General features: G+C 28.4%; 3 protein-coding genes across 4 annotated transcripts in view; 1 reads left to right on the forward strand and 2 right to left on the reverse strand.

Annotated features, from left to right (window-relative positions):
- The window catches only part of DCTN4-p62 (dynactin subunit 4), a 17,014-nt gene extending 6,387 nt beyond the window's left edge, over nucleotides 1–10,627 (reverse strand). Inside the window, exons 1-5 of the mRNA XM_014422888.3 lie at nucleotides 10,438–10,627; nucleotides 2,120–2,190; nucleotides 1,591–1,760; nucleotides 394–545; nucleotides 140–308 (exon numbers count right to left, since the gene is read on the reverse strand). Coding sequence (XP_014278374.1) covers nucleotides 140–308; nucleotides 394–545; nucleotides 1,591–1,760; nucleotides 2,120–2,190; nucleotides 10,438–10,566 — 691 coding nt within the window. The 5' untranslated portion in view covers nucleotides 10,567–10,627. The remainder of the gene's footprint in view (nucleotides 1–139; nucleotides 309–393; nucleotides 546–1,590; nucleotides 1,761–2,119; nucleotides 2,191–10,437) is intronic.
- On the forward strand, nucleotides 3,957–10,362 carry LOC106682172 (uncharacterized). 2 transcript variants are annotated; one of them, XM_067051363.1, is made up of 5 exons: nucleotides 3,957–4,152; nucleotides 7,894–8,601; nucleotides 9,761–9,892; nucleotides 9,982–10,116; nucleotides 10,197–10,362. In XM_067051363.1, exons 1-5 carry the CDS (start codon nucleotides 4,131–4,133, stop codon nucleotides 10,298–10,300), a joined length of 1,101 nt encoding a protein of 366 aa, XP_066907464.1. In that variant the 5' UTR covers nucleotides 3,957–4,130; the 3' UTR covers nucleotides 10,301–10,362. The 2 variants fall into 2 exon arrangements, with proteins under 2 accessions (XP_066907464.1, XP_014278375.1); XM_014422889.2 differs by lacking the exon at nucleotides 9,761–9,892 and having other exon boundaries at nucleotides 3,962–4,152.
- A 4,043-nt stretch (nucleotides 10,628–14,670) lies between the features above and the next one.
- LOC106682173 (metabotropic glutamate receptor) overlaps nucleotides 14,671–19,424 on the reverse strand; it is a gene marked incomplete at its 5' end in the record, with an annotated part of 282,446 nt that continues 277,692 nt past the window's right edge. The window contains 4 exon segments of the mRNA XM_067051351.1: nucleotides 14,671–15,923; nucleotides 16,006–16,135; nucleotides 17,457–17,608; nucleotides 18,464–18,677. Coding sequence (XP_066907452.1) covers nucleotides 15,778–15,923; nucleotides 16,006–16,135; nucleotides 17,457–17,608; nucleotides 18,464–18,677 — 642 coding nt within the window. The 3' untranslated portion in view covers nucleotides 14,671–15,777.

Here is a 19,424-nt window from a genome sequence, read left to right on the forward strand (position 1 = left end):
TTTTCATTACATTATTAATACTGCAAAATTCAAATAGCACATAATTATGATTATTATTATTTATTCTTTAATAATATTATGTACTATTTTCATAATTGTTTGTATGTTGATAAAAAAATTAATTGATTCAGAAATTTACTTTTCGTAAGATCAGTAAAATATGTGTCTGGAAGAGGTTCTACATCTTCTACGGCCACAGAAGGAACAATTTTAGGTAAACTTGATTGAGTATTCTCCTTGCCACCAAGGGATAAAGGTGGAAGACCTGCTCGTTTTCTTGCAATCATAGAAGTAAGACCAAATTTTTCCTAGAAAATCATTATCAATTAGTAACCATTTTGAAATATAGATAATTATAAAAGAATAAAATGGATACAATGCAAAAATGTTTACCGTAAATGATGAATAGCCCCTAATTAATGGACTGCTGTAAGTTTTCTTTTCTTTCAAGTTCCTCTCTCGCATCGCTAAGACTTTGTAATATTCTAAATAAGAACTCAGAGTTTCTGAAAATGGAAGTTCCTTTACAGGCCAATTTCCTGTCCCTGAAATAGTGGACAAAATACAGAAGCATTATTTTTTTTATACTCTTATAAAAATTAATTTAATCAAAACTAATGAACAATTTGTTTGTTTATCATTTTCAATAATTAATTTCTGCCATTCAACAAAAAATAATTCTTAGAACCTTCAAAATTTGAGGTTTTATGCTTTATCAGGAATTAATTAATTAATTAGTCTTCTTACTTCAAATTCCTGGTAGACAATATAATGGTCAACTTTTTAGAGCCTTAAAATATTTTTTATAAATTAAGTGACAAAATTTCAAGTGTAAATTGGACCAAATCCCATTTATTGATACACACGATCAATCAGCAATCTTCCAGTAAATTGAACTAAAAGGACCAGAAAAAACAATAAAAGGTGTTGAGGATAGACAGACCATCTGAAACACCGCCAACGTTAGTTTGTTAATGTAAAATGGAGAATTTTTAGTAAGAAGGCTAATTAATTCCCCAAGTAGAAAATGCAAAAAATTACATCATTTCCTGAGAATAATAAACCACTAAATAAACCGAGGTTTTAAATTTCAAGATATTGAGAACCCAAAATGAAATAGAATGACATCGTTCATCTGTTCCTTTTCACTGACACTACAGAGCCAATTTTTAGAAATCAGAAACTAAAGTTTCAGTAACAGTTCATATCGAGATGATCCTAGGAAATCTAAATTACCATCCATAATTTTTTTTTTTTTTCGACATGGTATAATGATTTCGAAAAATATTTTTTTTAAATAATTAATTTATAGAATAAAGTATTGTGTAATGATTTTCAGAATTTTTCTAATGATTTTGCTAATATAAAAGAATGATTGACAAAAAAAAAAAAATGTTTTTAACCCCCTCAAAATTTGAGATCTTACAGTTTAAGAATTCAGTAGTTATCCAATTCATAAATAAAAGATAAATAAAGTTTTAAAGTTGTTTTTTACCAGACATTGCTACAATGATGAATATATGACCTGTATAGATAGTATTTACTATTATTTATTTATACTAACAAAAAGAGGAAATATAGAAATCATACCAGTTGTTTGATCAGATATACCAACATCTCTTGACGTCCAGCGACAGAAAAAACAAGCAAGATAATAGTGTTTAGTTGGTGTCTTTGTGGTCCCATCTTCAGCGCTCCTTGTAGTAGCCCTTACTGAGAGCGTATGGAAGCAGTTGGGACAATCAAAGCATGTGTTACACCTTTAAACATTTGTAAGAGTTAGTTGTTTAAAAAATTATATTTCTAAAAATAAACATGGATGAAAAATAATTCATATTTATTAAAATAAATAAATCATTATTTCATTATAAGGTAACACTGAAGATATTATTACAATTTTAGACAATAAAGAAAGAAAAACGGTAGTTACATCTATAAAAACAAAATAAGAGTTTAGTTATTTCATAATTTGGTACATTATAATGTACAGCTAGATTTAATTAAGGAGACATTTAGAACTTTGAGAGGGGATGCAACAGCAGTTCAATTGTTTGAGATGAACCAAATTATTACTTTTAACATATATTTATTACATAAAAATTAATTATAACCATATTACCTGTTTTTTCTAAACTTAGCTTCGGCGGAAGGTAAATGCTCCATACAATTAGAGCAATAGTGGGAGTCCACCTGCAATTAAAAATCAATTTAATTACTTGATACTCTAAATTTACTCAATACAATACAAGGACTAGTTAGTTATAATATTTTGTTAATTATAAAAACTATTATTTTTTTAAATATTTTATTGATAAATGACAGAACATGGACCTATTTAAACATTTTCAAATATTTCATTTTACTAACACAGAATCCTGTAACTATGAGAAACTCCACAATTATGTAAGTAACTTTTCTACAGTACCTCGATCAAATATCCAAAGTATGATATAATAAAAAATTGTGTGATGCAAGGAAAAACATACACTACCATAGAAGACAAAATATATTTAAAAATGCTACATCTCCAAGACTGGCCTACAAATAAATCATACACTTCAAACCCAAACCATATTAAAATACTAAACCATCTGGTGTAGTAACATTAATAATAAGTTTTGAAAATCTTAGAGAGGAATATTATAAATTTAATTATTGACTGAAGTTATCTTCTTTTGTGTACACTGTTGCTTTGGTTGAACAGTGGTAAAAGTTTTTAGACAGGGGTTTCTTTCTCTAATGTGGTCACTCTATAGAATATCCCCAAGCTAGTAGGGTTGTCAAAAAGTACCTAAAGCCTATAGTACAATCTATAGAATACATCAAATACAAAATAAAACATATATATATATTTTTGACAGCTATGGCAATATAAAAAGAAAGTAGCAATAATATCTTGTTATAAACTGATTGTGAAAATTTAAGCATTTATTTAGTTTAGAATATTTTTTTCATCTGTATGTTTAATTTTCTATTTAGTACAAATTTATATGAATCCAATAAATCATCTTACTTTTATGTTTAAAATATCCTCTTTTATTCTTGTTTTGTTACATTTATCTTTTGTTTCTTTCATCCTTTTATTTTTCTTAAGTAAATATTTACACTTTGCTGCTTTGCACTGATAATAGAACAATTTAGAAAAACTTACTCAGTGAAAAGTAGCTTAATTTCAGAATTGTCTGAAAGCGAAATCCAACAGAGAAAGTAACCTAGTCTACAGTACTAGCTTTAGAGTAGGGCCAATAAAAATACTCTTTTTTTTTTAAATTGTCTCACTATCAAAGCAAAGTAGCAATTTATACAATGTATTGCCCCAATTAAAAATGTAAATTGTATATCTTACACATATATTTCACTATTTAGTAAGGAGTACATAAATTCAATACTAATACTATATAAAAAAAATCATAACCTTCTTTCTTTGCGATTACAAGTAAAAATAATGCTAAATAAAGAGATGGATCTCCGTTAAATACTAAATATACTACATTATTACTAAATTAATAATATTTAATTTAAATCATCACACTAATTGTATAAGTGATCAAGTGCAATTTTTTTTCTATATGAGTTTAATACTCATGTAGATATAGATATGATATAAGTTAATTTGTTAAATTAAATATATATACATATTTTTAATTTGATACAACAGTATCAATGTGGATTGAAGTTGATATTTGTCTTTGGTTAAGTTGAGATACAATTCTAAATATTAACATATTGATGATAGAGTCTGTATTCATCAAAAAATAAAATTAATCTTAATATATAAAAAAAAAAAAAAGGTTTGTTGCCCACATATAATTCAACCAAAGATGGAAGGAATCGTTATCCAATGAATTATAAACCTATTTTAGGTAAAATGAGAAAATGTCAATTTAATATTTGTCTACTGCGAATTTAAAATCTTAAATTCAAATATAAATGAATCACATGTTTGTATTCTATAGTTAGGATACAAAAAAAACAAAACAAAATTATCACCTGTATATTATCTGAGAAGCTGTATTGTGCAAAATTTAATTACACTTCCTATTAGATGAAATGAGGTCTCAGATCAACTTACAACTGTGTCAATATAAACCCACCAAAGATAAATAGTAAAAAATATAAAACTGATAAGAATGTATTTCATTTTAGGATTTGGTAAGTAATTATATAGTTTGTATAAATATTTTTTTAATTTAAATCAAAAATTGAGAGCCAACATCATCTACGACATATGTTGCAAAAGCGTGAGGATGATAAGCCGTTAAAAGTTTTTTGATGGTTGAGATAAGTCACATAATTATAACTTTGTTTTATATAAAGTTATATTGAAATAAATTTATACAAATAATTTTCTGGTTCCTACAATTTTATTATGAATATTCTTTCTGATTCCTACAGTTTTGTTATCAATATTTTTTTGTGCTCTTACAATTTGTTTTACTATCAGTTTTCATTAGCATAACATGTACGCATTCAAACTTAGTTATTTTGTAAGTGTTATTAATGAAAAAGAAAATATTAAAAAAAAAATTACTTATTTTGTAAGTGTTATCAATGAAAAAGAAAATATTAAAAAAATTACATCTCTATTCAGTTCATTAAATTTCAAGTTCAATCATTATTTTTTTAAGTTCAAGTAATATATGAAATCAATAATACTCCAGTTGTATAGAATATATAATTTAAGAATAAAATTACTGCCCCTTTAATATCTCTTAACAAGCAATAAAGCTAAAAAAGAACTTTTAGAAATGAGGGATTCAATCGTAAAGGAAAAAATAATTTTATTCTGGGACTTGTGTCCCCTAAGAATAAATATATTGTTTACAAATTAAAGTTAATTGTCTAGCAGATATTTAAAAAAGTTTCAATGTACATGTTGATATAACATAAAAACCTTAAGTTAAATTATAATTTATAATATTAATCAATAATGGCTCACAGAGATGTGGAGGTTTGGTCATGTAGTAGGTGAAGAAATAGGTGGTGTTTAAAGGAAAGGATGGATGAATGGAGATAGGAAGAGAATTCCAGAAGGTTGCACGTAAGACTAAGATTTTCTATGGGAGGGCATATATAAATTGATTGGTTGGGATATAGCGTTTAAATCAATTGATGGACAAGGATATAGGTCAGTTTTTTAATTTTAAAAACTTGGAATAGGAAAACACCAAGGGGGTATTGCCTTCAGGAGATTGAATAGAGCCACTTCAACTCGGTATACCAACGGGAGACATGAGAGTGCCTGGGAAACCTGAAGATACATCTTATGAAGCAATTCATGAGTCTCAACTCTAGACCTGCAGCAAGCCCTCCATAGACCAAGGAACCATAGTAAAAGAGGGGAAAAACAAGAGATGATACCAGGAGCTACCTGTATTCAGAGGAATGGAATCATGGAATTGTTAAAGTACAGTTATGGATTAGCGGGTGATCTGGGAAATATAATTATTCTAGAAAGGTGTTGATTGAGGGTGAGTCCAAGATTTTTTATTGTGGAGTAGAAGTGAATCGGTTGGTTGTTAAGGAAAAGTAAGGGAGGGAATAAAGGAGGCGCTTGGAACCAATAAGAATGGACTTAGTTTTCCAGCATTCATTATTAATTTGTTGTGGAACGTCCATGTGTTAATGCTATTTATACATCTTGTATCCTTTGAATGACCTCAAGCATCTCGGAGGGATGGAAGGATATGTAGATTTGGAGACCGTCAGCGTATAAGTGGTATTGTGAATGGTGAATGGACTCAGGGAATGTGAAAGAAGAAAAGAGTTCGTGAAAGTGAGGACCCCTGAGGAACACCTCATGTCAGAAGAAGGGGAGAGGATGGAGATATGTTCAGAATGATAACTGTTTGGGAACAATGGGACAAGAAGGAGAGGAACCACTTTAGGACACTTAGGAAACCACTGAGGGAAGGTTTTGAAGTTTAGTGAGGAGGATCTTATGGTTAACTGAGTCAAAGGCTTTTGAAAAAACAAAAATAAATAGTAAATAGAAATTTTCTGATTGTCTATAGAGGATTGGGGATCTTGGGATATTTTCCAATTAAGTGAATTGCATGGAGTATTGGGAGCAAAAACCAGATTGGAAAGGGTTAAGGAGAGTTTTTGCTTGATAAAACTATTACGTTGGGAGTGGAGTAATCTTTCAAGTGGCTTGGATAAATTAGATGGAATGGATATTGCCCAGAAGTCAGAAACAGAAGAAGGAGAAGATACTTCGTTTAATGGATCAGGACTTTCCTCGCTATCAACATGGTTTAACTAGGTTCTGTCAAAAAGAACACTTTTACAATGTTAAAATATCTGCTATTTACAATGTTTTACATCCAAACAGCAATCACTTAACATAATTTAATAACATTATTATCTTAAGAAAACAAATTTCCTAAAGATTCTTACAACAATTTTGAAACTCAGCCTCAAAAAAGCCGATCATGTACATAACATGAAGTCATGTAATTTAATCATATTTGAGGTTTTCGGTCATAGAACATGGTAACTGAACATAAGAAACTAATATCCTCAATACATAAAAAATTACAGTCACAATTATTTACGATGGAACACCTCAAAAATTACACCACTAAAATACTAATACCAGTGAAGAAATGTATGAAATTTAGAAGCTAAAACTTCTTCTACACATGAAAATTCACAAATTTCTTATTTATAGAAAATTAAGACATTCATAATTAAAAGATTTCTTTTTTTGTTCATGTCCTCCACTGAGGACCTATACAGTCCCTGAGTAGGAATGTCAAGATTCAATTTTCAGGGCCGTCATGAAATAAATATTAACTGAACAAGTTGGAATTTGAACCCACAACCTTCAGAACTAAGCACTCTGGGACCCTAGCCTGCTCAGTTATACGATGTCCTCATATTTAGAATTATTTAATATGATTAGATTATCAGTGAAATGCCAAAGTTTCAGAAATAACGTAGGGTGAAATGTTAGCAAATAAATAGTTAACAACTATTTTTTGATCCTTTTTGACCACATCCCATTCCATCTCCTTCATATTCAGTAATAGTCAATTAGTTTTATATATAATTTCAGAAAAAAAACATTGGCAAATTTCTAGGAAATCTGAAAAATTTCCATGATTACTAGTTTGAATTATGATTAAAAGTTTAACATAGCCGCTAATTTCAGGTTTGATATAATTTTTTATTTTTAAATGGTGATGTTACAAATTTAGTTAGGCATTTTTGGCAGGAAGAGAACAAAATCCCTTTTGTAAAGGGGAACCAAAAATGGGTTAACAACCCATAATGTGACAGGTGGGTACATCAGACCTAGTTACAATTATTTGTATAGTTTTGTATTGTAATCAAACATTCAATATAATGCATTTTTACTGTACTTATTCATATGGAAATGAATTATACAACCTAAAGAGAATTAAAAATAAATTAGTACAGAACATCAAAACGGAAAACAAATAAATATTGCAATCTATTTACACCTGTTGCGCTGTGAGTTAAAAAGCAACTGAACCCAAGATAACAAAATATTTAGATACTCTAAAATATTTAAGAAACCCAATTTAATCATCTAAAAATTTGGTATAATTGGTTTTTTGGTGGCACTTGGCTTTCCGATTTCAGCAGGTGAGCAGCCCTAAAATCTAGCACTATATTATATATTATATATACTATATATTATCCACAATCACCTATCTTCTCATTATTATAATTGCATTTTAACTCACAATGTGAGTGATAAGTGTACATAAATAAATAGTGAAATTTATTAGTCTTACATTTTGGTGTTCTGAACTAATTTATTTCTGATTTTCTTTATATATCTAGTTGCCTAGGTCTGCAAAAATTTTAGATGATTACTTTTGGTCTGTACTGATTATATCAATAATCGAATTATGCTTTCAGGATTACTCAGTGTTATTTTGGCAGTTGGAGCCTCAGAATTTGACGATGAATTATACATTTCACATAAAGACAAAACTGTTTCAACAAATGATCAACACAAACAACAAAAAAAGAATAAGTTACAAACAGGTCATGATTCTTTAGAACTATCTTTTCCTCTGTTTCCAGAATGGGATGACTTTCCGATCAACAATATAGAAGGAAAAGTGAAAGATTCTACTAAAACTTTTGTAGATGAAAAAGATCCTTTTTCAGATATTACTGATACTGGTAAAATCTTTAAATCAAAAAAGAAACCAAAAGACAAATTTATCATGACATTTACTGAATTTTTTATACCCATTATGAATCATAAAAATTTCGATTTTCCAAGCATGCCTAGAAAATTAGATTTTTTCGAAGACTTTTTCAAAGATTTTCCCTTGAAAGATTTTGAGGACCAGCCAATAATGCGGCATAAAGCACCAAAAAGATTTCTGGATTTTAATCCTTTTCTTTCATTTGTTCGAAATACTAGTTCAAGGATATCAAATTTATTTAACAATAATAATTTTACTATTAGCAATGCTACTAAGAAAATGGAAGCTAAGAAGTTTGAATCACTATTCCAAAAACCAATGAATGAAGCGATTGTTCTGATGGAAAACAAAATAAATGGAACGGATATAATTCCTGTCTGTTGTGCGGGCCACACAGCATGTAGGCCAAGTAAGGCATATAGTTAATTTGCTATATAAACACATAATGCTTGTTAAAATTTATTATTAATGCCTAAAAATTGGGCAAATTAACCTATTGTTTTTGACTTCTGCTCTTAGATGTTTTTTCTCATTTTGGTTTCATGTCTTCTTGTACAGGGAGGGAAAGTTCAGCACAGAAAATTTCAATTGTTACTTGAAGGTTTTCTCAGAAATGATTAAGGGCAATTTTACATTAAAATAAACTAATTAGCTTATACACATAGATTAGCTTAAATTCTTAGGCATCTGCCATATCTTAATGTTTCATTTAATACAATTGAATTTAGCATTTGACTGAGAGCAGATCATAGGAGTGAAATGTAGAAAACTAGTTCAAATAAAATGTAGAACTATTTCAAAACAAATTCTGAATCATTATAATCAACAAGTTTCCTTTCTAGAACATTTAAATTAATATTTCATTTCATAGCAATCGTATTGTATAAAAATATTTTATTTTAATGATGAATAGTCAGTCAACTATTAAAATCAACATCTTTGTTATCAACACCCATGCCTTGCTATAACACATAATAACGTTTGATAGTTAAAATATATTAGTAAAAGCACACATAATTGGATTAAAATAGTCAGAAGTATCAGCCAATCTTTTATGATTGATATGGGTGAAATAATTATACAGAAATAACTTTGCAACAGTTTGATACATTTTTATTTCCCAAGGGTTAATTCAGATCTGAGTTTTTAGATAAATGAACAAAACCAGTACAGTGAAAATAATAGTAAAATTAATATTTTAGAAATTGTAATTACATAAAAAAAGTTATATCATAGGAAAGACACATAAATTAACAGTTTCGAAGTACCACTCTAACATGGTTTGCACTCACACACAATGTTCTATTGCTGAATGTTCTAGTAACTATTATAACTATTGACTTAGGCTCGCCAAGAGAAAACTAAATTTACACAAATACAAATCATTTTATGGTTCAGGTTATAATTGACAATAGTTGGTGGTTTTCTCAAAACTTTTGGTACCTAGAAGTGAGTACGCACCCACCTGCCATGTTGGAGTAGTGCTTTGGAACTAATACCATAAATTATTACAATTTTCAAATCACTCCACTTTGGCCAGATTTATTTTAACCTGTTATCAAACACAGGATTAAGCAAAAAAATCATAAACTTTAAAGAAAACACGTGGGATAAAGATACAAAATCATTAGAAGGACGGGAAACATTAAAATCAAAATACTTTCAAATAGTATCATACTATCCTAATAGCTTCAAAACAGGTATTAATATATAAATGAAGATGAAATCATTGCTTTTTACTAAGCAAGAAAAAATACCTCGATGTGATATAATCTATTTTTCTTTGCAGACATGCACTGTGAACAAGGTATGTGCACAGACCAACACGATAAAGAAAACGTGTACCTATCAAGACTCAAGCAAATGGCTAATGTAACCAAACTTAGCAGAATAATGATATTTTACACAATACCGATTCTACTAGGTATGATTACTAATGTCATAATATTTTCAATAGGCAGCGATATGGCTGAATAAACTAACCACATATTTATAATTTTACAGGAATTGGAGGAATTGTGGTAGCAACAGAAATAATCAGAAAACACAATAATGCTGTTAAACAGGTGCAATTCATGAAGCAGTATGATCCCATCCAACATTGTTAGATAAAGCTTAAATTTATACTATGATAAAAATAAATAAAAATGCTATGATATTAACTTAATAATTGATGTCTCAGATTATTTTTTTTTTCCAAATTAAACTATTAGCTAACAAAAATATATTTATTTTGATTACTCACTTCATGACAGACACAGTAACCACACCTTAATTCTAAACAATGCCTGCAGAAATACAGTTTGGATATTGGTTTCAGAGAACCACATGTACATTCATATTTCACATAATCTTTCTGAATTAAATAAGACATTATCAAATATTGTAAGTAGTTGTAAACAAAGAACCTCCTCGACTGTTTCCTAGTCGTTCAGATGAGGCGATGTGGCTGCCTTACCGCCACCTATTGGACACAGGAAGAATTTCCCTGTTGGAACAAGGACAAAAAAACAAACTAAATTCCAGAAAAGAAACATTTAAACAATTTATTTACAAATTTTTATTTCATTGGATGCATTTAAAATTATATATTATGTATGATTTGAAGGGAAAATTTCCAAATAAAATTAAAAATAACTGAATGATTTCAAATATTTAATAAATTTCACATTAAAAAAAATTTAATGTTTACATAGATGAACAAATGCTGACAAAGGCATTATTTTTTATAATCCTAAAAAATAGATGCATAATTAGCTAAGTAGAAACAACATATCTAATTATTTTGCGATCAATTCATTACAAATTAATCATAATTGAATTTTTCAAATTCTATTTTAAAAATAAATTATAAAAGTAATAGTGTAATTGTTAATTTATTTGTACAAAATAATGAATAATTTATGAAACTAGAAAGGAGAGGGTTGGGGGTGTTAGAAATGTAAAATCATAAATACATATAAAGAGATATGTGGCATCTTCATTCCCATTCAATAACATTAAGATGTTTCACTGTAAGAACAACGGATATCATTTTTTGTGCTACCAAAAAAAATAAATTTAAAAAATAATAAATGAATGCAAGGTTTTTTAATTAATATGAGATTAATATATTTTAAGAACAACTATAAATGTAAAGAGTTGCATAAAATCATGGTCATTCTCGTCGGATATTTTTTTAAATATAAAAAACAACCAATGAATGCAAGGTATTTTAACTAATATGAGATTAACATATTTTATAAGATATAAAGAATCACACAAAATCACAGTCATCCGCATCGGCAATTCTTCATTTATTTATTCATTTTATTTTTTTTTTGTCCTGTACTTCAATTCGGAATTAAATTTATCTTGGTTCTGGCAGCCCAATATAACTATCTGGTACAATGGTGATGGCCTAATTTCAGTAGCATAGCTGTTGCTCAGTAGTGAGGGAAGGACATGGGACATGTTTATAGTTACTAGTATCTTATAGGCTGATTTCAGCTAGGTGAATCAGGTACTAGAATTTTATGCAGACAATAATGACCTGAAGGCATAAGGTACTAAAAGATTATTACAAATGTTCACTGCAGGTTTTAGGGGAGACCCTTTGTCAATAGATTTTACTAACTTTTTCTTAGTTGATCTTTGAATTTCGCATTGACTATTCTTATTAGTGACACAACAGCTTCTTAACAGGTTGATATCTGGTTGAGGCAAGTTGCACCCTAATTTTGCAAATGTGTCTGCTTTTTAATTTCCCCATAAAAGTATAATTTCCACAGTATCACGCCATTTGTTACAGTTTTATAGAAATTTAGTTGAATAATTTTTTTTTTAGTTCATTCTTGTTCACCTTTTTTATAAAACAACAGGCCTATGATACACCAAGGACATGCTAATAATTTTTTTACTGAGCCAGTTGATGTCAAATTAATGAGTTTTCTGCAAATTTCCCTCAATGTAGAGTTCAGTCTGACCTCTAATGCTCCTTATTTATATCCTTTGTTACTATCTTGCTGTTCCGTATAAATGAATTAATTAGTAAAACATAATTTCTGTGAAAACCTCCCCTCATAATGCAGTGATTGATTCAGAATTAAACTCTTTACATATTGTCTATTTGGGATTTCAAATAGATCCTCTAGAAAATGCTCAGACAAACTCATAAAAAGGTAAAATTTTATCATACTCTTAAGTCAAATAATAATATACATTAAATGATAATATTTTATTATTTTACATTTCACTACTTAATCACCTCAGTATGCTGAGCTAATAAGAGCATAAAGAGATGATGCATACTAATTAAGAACATGCTTAAATAAATATGATTAAAAATGATGTATCATATTGATGAAACAAAAAAGAATAATGATAAACATAAACCTTTTTAAAAAAATATATATATAAATGTAGTAAGAGAATATCTTATTTATTTCTTCATTGTGTCTAATTTTAATGGGGCATATATCCTTAGAAGACATTAAAAGCCTGATCTCTTAATCTATCTAAATACCCTTAAATTTAATTTAAATTCAAAACAAAACTGTTTCACTACATATTAATAAATTCTTAGGTTATTTGAAATTTCTATACAATTCTTTAGAACAATCAAACACATACCCCCGAATATTAGAGAAATTATTTTATCACAATAATATATTATAAATATCAATATTTTATTATTATTTTACTGGTTTTACACAGTTTATTAAGTTGAGAGCATTACACAATATTATTAGCACAATTTTATTCATTTACATAGTAAATAATAACTAATTAAGAACTTAATTCTATAAATATGATTGAAAAAATATATTCCCAATTTAACTCTGATCAAAAAACTAAAAAAATGCGATAAATTGACAATTTAGAATTAAAATAATTTTATATGTCAACTCAGAATTTAAAGAATGTTAAAATAATTTCACATATTAAAAACAGTTTCACAAACTAATTAAAGACAGTTGAACAAATCAAGAAAGATATAAAATATCAGTTTATATAGGTATCAAAAGAGGCCGGTACCTCCAACAGCCATTTCCGACGTTAAATTCGGCAGTAAAATGATTATTTTAATAAAATAATAATAGTTCAGCAAACTGTCAAAAGATAGCAGCACAAATCAGGAAAGGCAAAAATTAGTAGTTCTAATATCTACCGCAAGAGGCCAGCACCATCCAGACAGCTATTTCCGAAGTCTAATTCCAACTCGAAAACATTTATTTTGTATCAGGACGGTAGAAGATTGTAGGAGCTCAAATATTCCGCTAGGGACCAAAAGGGCCAGTCTGACTGAGTGAGCTCCTGTAAACTCCTAATCTCCTAATACAAAACGAAAATTTTACTCGTGGACGTAGAATAGATGGCTGGATAGTGCTGCCCTCTTGCGGCGGTCTTTGGAACTAGTATTTTCTACCTCTTTGATTAGTGCTGCTATCTTTTGGTAGTTGATTAAACTATTATAACTTTATTAAAATAAACATTTCTCTGCTGAATTTTACATCGGAATGACAGCTTGGATGGTGCTGGCCTCTCGCGGAGCTAATTTGAACTCATAATATTTTCTGTCTTTCATGATTTGTGCATTTCAAACTATAATTTTAACATTCCTAAAATTCCAAATTGTTATTTATCGCTATCCTTTTTTGTTTTATTTATCGGAGTTAATATGATATATAGGTTTTTAATCGTATTTATTTATTCTTTATTATTAGTTCTTAATTAGTTGATAATTGGTATCTTTGATCAGATGCATGTTCTTTTAATGGACTTTTATCCACTTAAGTTTATTTATTAACTTAATAAACTTTGAAGATAAAGTTGTGAATTATAAAACAATAAAAATAGTGTGATTTTTGTCTACTTATTTAAATTATTCTTTGATTTAAACTATGATCAAATAATCACACATATTTAGGAGTGCATGTTTGATTGTTCTGAAGGATTTTATTGAAATTTCAAATAATATAATAATTTAAATTTAAAAAAGTATTAGTGATAAAATAATAATAGTTAAAAAAAAGTTTAGTTTTTTATGTTAAAAACTCCATTGTATTTGTAAATAGTAAGATACAAATCAGTATATCTCTGTATTTTACAATGATTTATCAATTTGCCCTTCATAAATAATTAGTTGCCACAAAAAAATAAATGAATAATAATAATTAAAATGTTCAGCTTTTATTGCTTCAAGGTTATAATTTCCAATCAAAAGTTCTCTCTAGATTGAACTATATCACCATTTATAGTTCCTACATTTTAATAGAACCAACGGCATTGAAATTTACTTGTCAATTAAACAGCTTGGTTGTGAATGATTTATAAGGGAAAACACAATCTTGCTAATTTTATTAATTAGAACCTTATCAAACCAAGACAACAATATGTTAAAAAGTAAAACTACACAGGATGGGTTGAATAAATGAATACATCTTGAGCAAATAAATAATTTTATATTACATAGATGTGATTAATAAGACTATATAAACATAATGTACAAACCATATACAATGAGCAAAAATTGCACATTAAATGATAAAAGTGTTGACGATAGAAACTTGTTTTTTTATAATAAATATTCATTCATTTAAACAAAACTGAGTAGCTTTTGTCATGTTAATACATAATTGTGTTAGTAGGAATAATTAAAAACTATTTTGTACATTTTTATTCATTGAAAAATGGTATTCATTGAAAAAATATTTAAAAAAAGTTTAGAAAATAACCAATCACTTTGGAACTGTAATGAAATTTATTATAACGACAATATCACCTGACTAATATAGTAGACTCACAATAGTATATTTTGTTTTTATGAAACTTATGGAATGATCTTTTTCTATTTATTATAACAAATTACATTTATCCTTGAGGGTCATCTTTGTGCCATAATATTGTTGAAAGACATAATACTGTTATTAATATTATACTACCCAAAGGCATAATCTATTAATTAAAAGTAAATAAATAACTGCTTTTGTGTCATAAAATAAGTAATAATACATAAAAATTAAACAGAAATAATTTAAAAGAAAATGATCAGATAAACATTTTATTCCAATTGAAAATTAGTCCAGCAACAAATAATAATAAAATATTAAAGTAATTTATAATTATATCATCAAATATAAACCCCTAAATGACAATCATGTTTTTACACAATAATTTCACACTTAATAAAAAGATTTTATTATGAACTTGCTTTCATGGGCCCCTCTAAACAATAATAAAGTTGTCTTAATGATTACAGACACATATATATATATATATGAAAGCTTTTTATTATTTGGATAATTTTTCATTTTTTTTTCATTAAAATAAACAAATATTTTTCATATTACAGAGTTATCGGTCATAAATTACGGTGATTATACTCAATTATTTAAAGTAATATATTTACTCACAAAGTAGAAAAATTAATTTACAAATTTAATATAGTTTAATTTACAAAACACGTAATATGCTTTATGATTGTATTTTTTACGTGATGAAACGTGTACATTAATTAAATTAAGTACAATATACATCTTTATACAAGAACAGGCTGTCGATTTGACCTCCTGTATAGACGAAGTCTCCTCAAAAATTGCTTGTGCTACGTCGAATTACAGTTTACAGCATTCTTTTCTGTTTGGTGTTTAGGAGATGTTTGAGTGTATTTTGTAAGTTGACCTGAAATAGTTTTGATTTCTGAACATGAAGTCCTCTCTTGATGTAGCCTCATCAATGACTCTGATGTCACTAAAAAATAAAAGATCAGTTTAGATTAAAGTTGGATTTTAAAAAGTAACAGTGCATGGAATTAAAAAAAATTATTATTAACCAATAGGATGTGCAACAGGTAGTGCTCCAACCATAACACTTGCAGTAGTTCCACTTTTCAACGCACTGCGTTTTGACTGCATCATACTTTGACGAACATTTCTCTCAGGCTTAATAAGGATAATGTAGAGCTAAAAAAAAATTAATAGAATTAATATTACAAACATGGAGATTGAACACCAAGTAGTAAAAAGGAGGTAAACAAATAGTAAAGGAAATTAAGAGACCAACTCTCCTGATTTTATGGGTTAATGATTAAAAACAAAAAGTGATATGCAAATAATAATAGATAATACTGTAATATATTATAATACATTTTGAGAGTGTTAACAATATATAGTTTATATATTATATAAACTACATACAATATAGTTCCAATATAATCTTCGAATCCTAACCTTGAAGAATAAATATTATATTTCATATAACCACTTAAAAATGAAACATTCTGTCATTTGAATTACTTTGTAAAAGTTGTATGTACAAAAGTACTATACATAAATACTGTATTTGTCCAAATATAAGAAGTCTTTGATTTTTTATATAATTTATATTAAAAAAATAATTATTAGTAATCAGTAGTTTATATAATATATATATACAAAACTTTGTTAAAATATTTTTATTAAATTGATTTACTTTAATGGAACTAATGTATTTATTTAAAACATTGTGATATCCGGGTGAGCTTTTCGAAGTTTGTTCTTTTAGACACCAATGTCTAACATTGTTTTCTGATGTACAATATTTTCTATCTACAACTCAATTGTTTGTTTCTTTTGCAACAAACAATTATGATTTTAAAATTAGAATCATAATTTCTTTTAATATTTTCATAAAATTAGGTTTTTCATTGTTTAACATGCTTTATTACACTACTACTCATATTTAATAAAGGCTAGAAATACAATATTAAAACTATAGGTAAGTGATAAACACATCTTCTCATCTCCAGTATTTAATAACAATAATAATATTATTTATTTATTCTGGGGCTAGTCCCTTTAGAATAATATTATAGGCATTGACAAGAGGCATTAGTGCAAAATAAAAATGAACTTATAGAAGGTCATAAAATATATCTAAAATAATAAATTTGAGAAAAAACAAAAATAAATAAATAACAATAGTTTTATTAACGTTGACTGTAATCCATCTTAACAGATCTAACATTTGGGAGACGACAGTATGAAGGTGCCTTTATACAATAAAGTGCTGACATTTGGCACCTTTTGGTATGCAGCCTTCACCATTCCTGGTAAAATCCAGAGCATATATGGTGACCCCAAACATAAGGCGAGTATCTATATTTGGCTAAATTTTCTGGAAAAATACCACACCTTATATTCGGGCAAATACATAGTTAATATATAAATTTATTAGCAGGTTGCCATAAAAATATAAAATATGAAATAAATAAAAAATAATAATTAATTAATAATAAATTATTACCTTAGGTGAAAATAAACAAATAACAGTAACACTGGCAGACAGACTGATAGTCACAGACATACTGGTAATCCGAAGTGGCATGTGATTGCCAGTAGCAAAATAAAGAGGAACAAACGCAAGCCATATTATACAAGTAGTATACATCGTAAAACCTGAATTGGAAATAAATATTATATAATAAGCATCCTTTTATTCAATATATTGCTGCTTTGCTGGAATATTGGCACATCTAACAAAAAAAGAAGTTTTGATTTTATTTTGAAATGAGCGTGTTGCAAAGATATATAAGACACCATAGAAAAGAATTTCTTTCTTTATTTTGGTCCCTCTATAGACTTTCCCAAAACTAGTAGGGTTGTCATTGTAACCAAAGTCTATGGTACAATCTATATAGAATCCATCAAATATAGAGTAAAAATTCTTTTTTTGACATTTGACAAAATGTGCCTTTATTCAAGCAAAGAAACAATATGACACAAACATATTGACCCTGGTGGAAAAAGTGACACTTTTCTGAAAATGATGTTTTGGCAAATCAATTTTCCTAACATATCCAGCATTATCTAAAAGAAGAAACAAATGTTATTGCTACGATATAACTAGTCATAATAGGAAATAACTTTTCTTTTTTTTATAACTCCCTACCTGGTCATTTCTGGCATTCAGGGATGTTATCTACAGGTTACCACCCTATCCTAACCATGGTAGGGAGTCAAATTTTCATTTTGTGGAACCACCACAGAAATAAAAGTCGACCCCACATGTCGGATTTGAACCAGTGCCCCTGCAGTCACAAGCCAGTAAAAGTTGTACTTTTACGCACTCGGCTACGAACGGTCCAAGTTGGAATTAACTACTCAAGTAATTATTACTACCCTTCAGATAGTAATAAGGACATTTTTAATAATAATAGTTACATATTTCAGTATTCTGTCTCTCCTGAACAACAAGATTTTCCAGAAGTGTCACTTACCCCACTAGAATGTGATATAGTATATATTTTTTACCTATATGCTTAGATTCATTAAAAGCTTCTGGTATATTACGAGTAAGGACAGCATATACCGTACAAACAATTATGAGTAATATGGGGTAGGCAAAAGCAATCATGTAGGAGGCATCAATATATGATGAGCACACCAGCAAATTGTCCTCTCTCGTTGGGTGGTAGTGGATAGCATTAGGAGGAGAGACTATCATCCATAAAATGTTAATAATTACCTAAAAACAAATAGAATAGTAATTAATATACTAAACAGACTATATGCCATATTTATTTCTACTTCAACCTATTGGCTAACTTATTTAAAAAAATAAATACAGGAACAAGGTTGTAGGAATTGCAGTAGAACCAGGACCTGGCCAGCCCCTACAACCATGCCACCGCCTATCACATGAGCCTCGGCAGAAGAAGTAATCCTTTATCGTGATCGGAAGCGAAATCCATGATATTCACCATATTCATGTGCTCATTAATAAGCAGAAAGTCTCACATTTCAATTTCAACCCCCCTTTTTCCACACTAATTTAACACAATTACAGCATACAACTGAGGCGTTTGGTTTCAAAACCGGTTACATCCATTTTTTCCAAAAATTTTTTTATTTTATTTTTTATAAGTTTTTAATGTTAGAAATGATGTGTTAGACGCGTTTGTTTCAAAAACGTCTAGATCCTTCTAAAATCAATACTAAAAGATTCCATTTCTCATCAAAAGCGGTTCCATCCAAACTTCACCTATCGGCCACTTGGAGCAGTCCTATCGACCACTTTTGTTTTGGTAATTGACCATAACCTTCTCATTCTTCAACCAAGTCACCGAAATCTTGTTTTAAATATTTCCCTCAAGTGACAAACACGGAAAAGAGAGTGTAAACCCTTTAATTATGGAAAAAAATCCTGAAATTCAGTTGGTGCAACCAAGAAAAAGGCCGAAACTTCAACAATCTTGGAAACGCTCCTTAGAAA

This window comes from Halyomorpha halys, unplaced genomic scaffold, assembly GCF_000696795.3.
Source record: "Halyomorpha halys isolate HHAL.00 unplaced genomic scaffold, Hhal_1.1 Scaffold392.1, whole genome shotgun sequence".
NCBI lineage: Eukaryota > Metazoa > Arthropoda > Insecta > Hemiptera > Pentatomidae > Halyomorpha > Halyomorpha halys.

Coding starts and splice junctions, on each gene's coding strand:
- LOC106682172 (XM_067051363.1), top strand. CDS start 4,131: ATGTATTTCATTTTAGGATTTG. Junction 8,602..9,760: donor CCACACAGCATGTAGGCCAA/GTAAGGCATATA, acceptor TATCAAACACAG/GATTAAGCAAAAAAATCATA. Junction 10,117..10,196: donor CACAATACCGATTCTACTAG/GTATGATTACTA, acceptor ATAATTTTACAG/GAATTGGAGGAATTGTGGTA.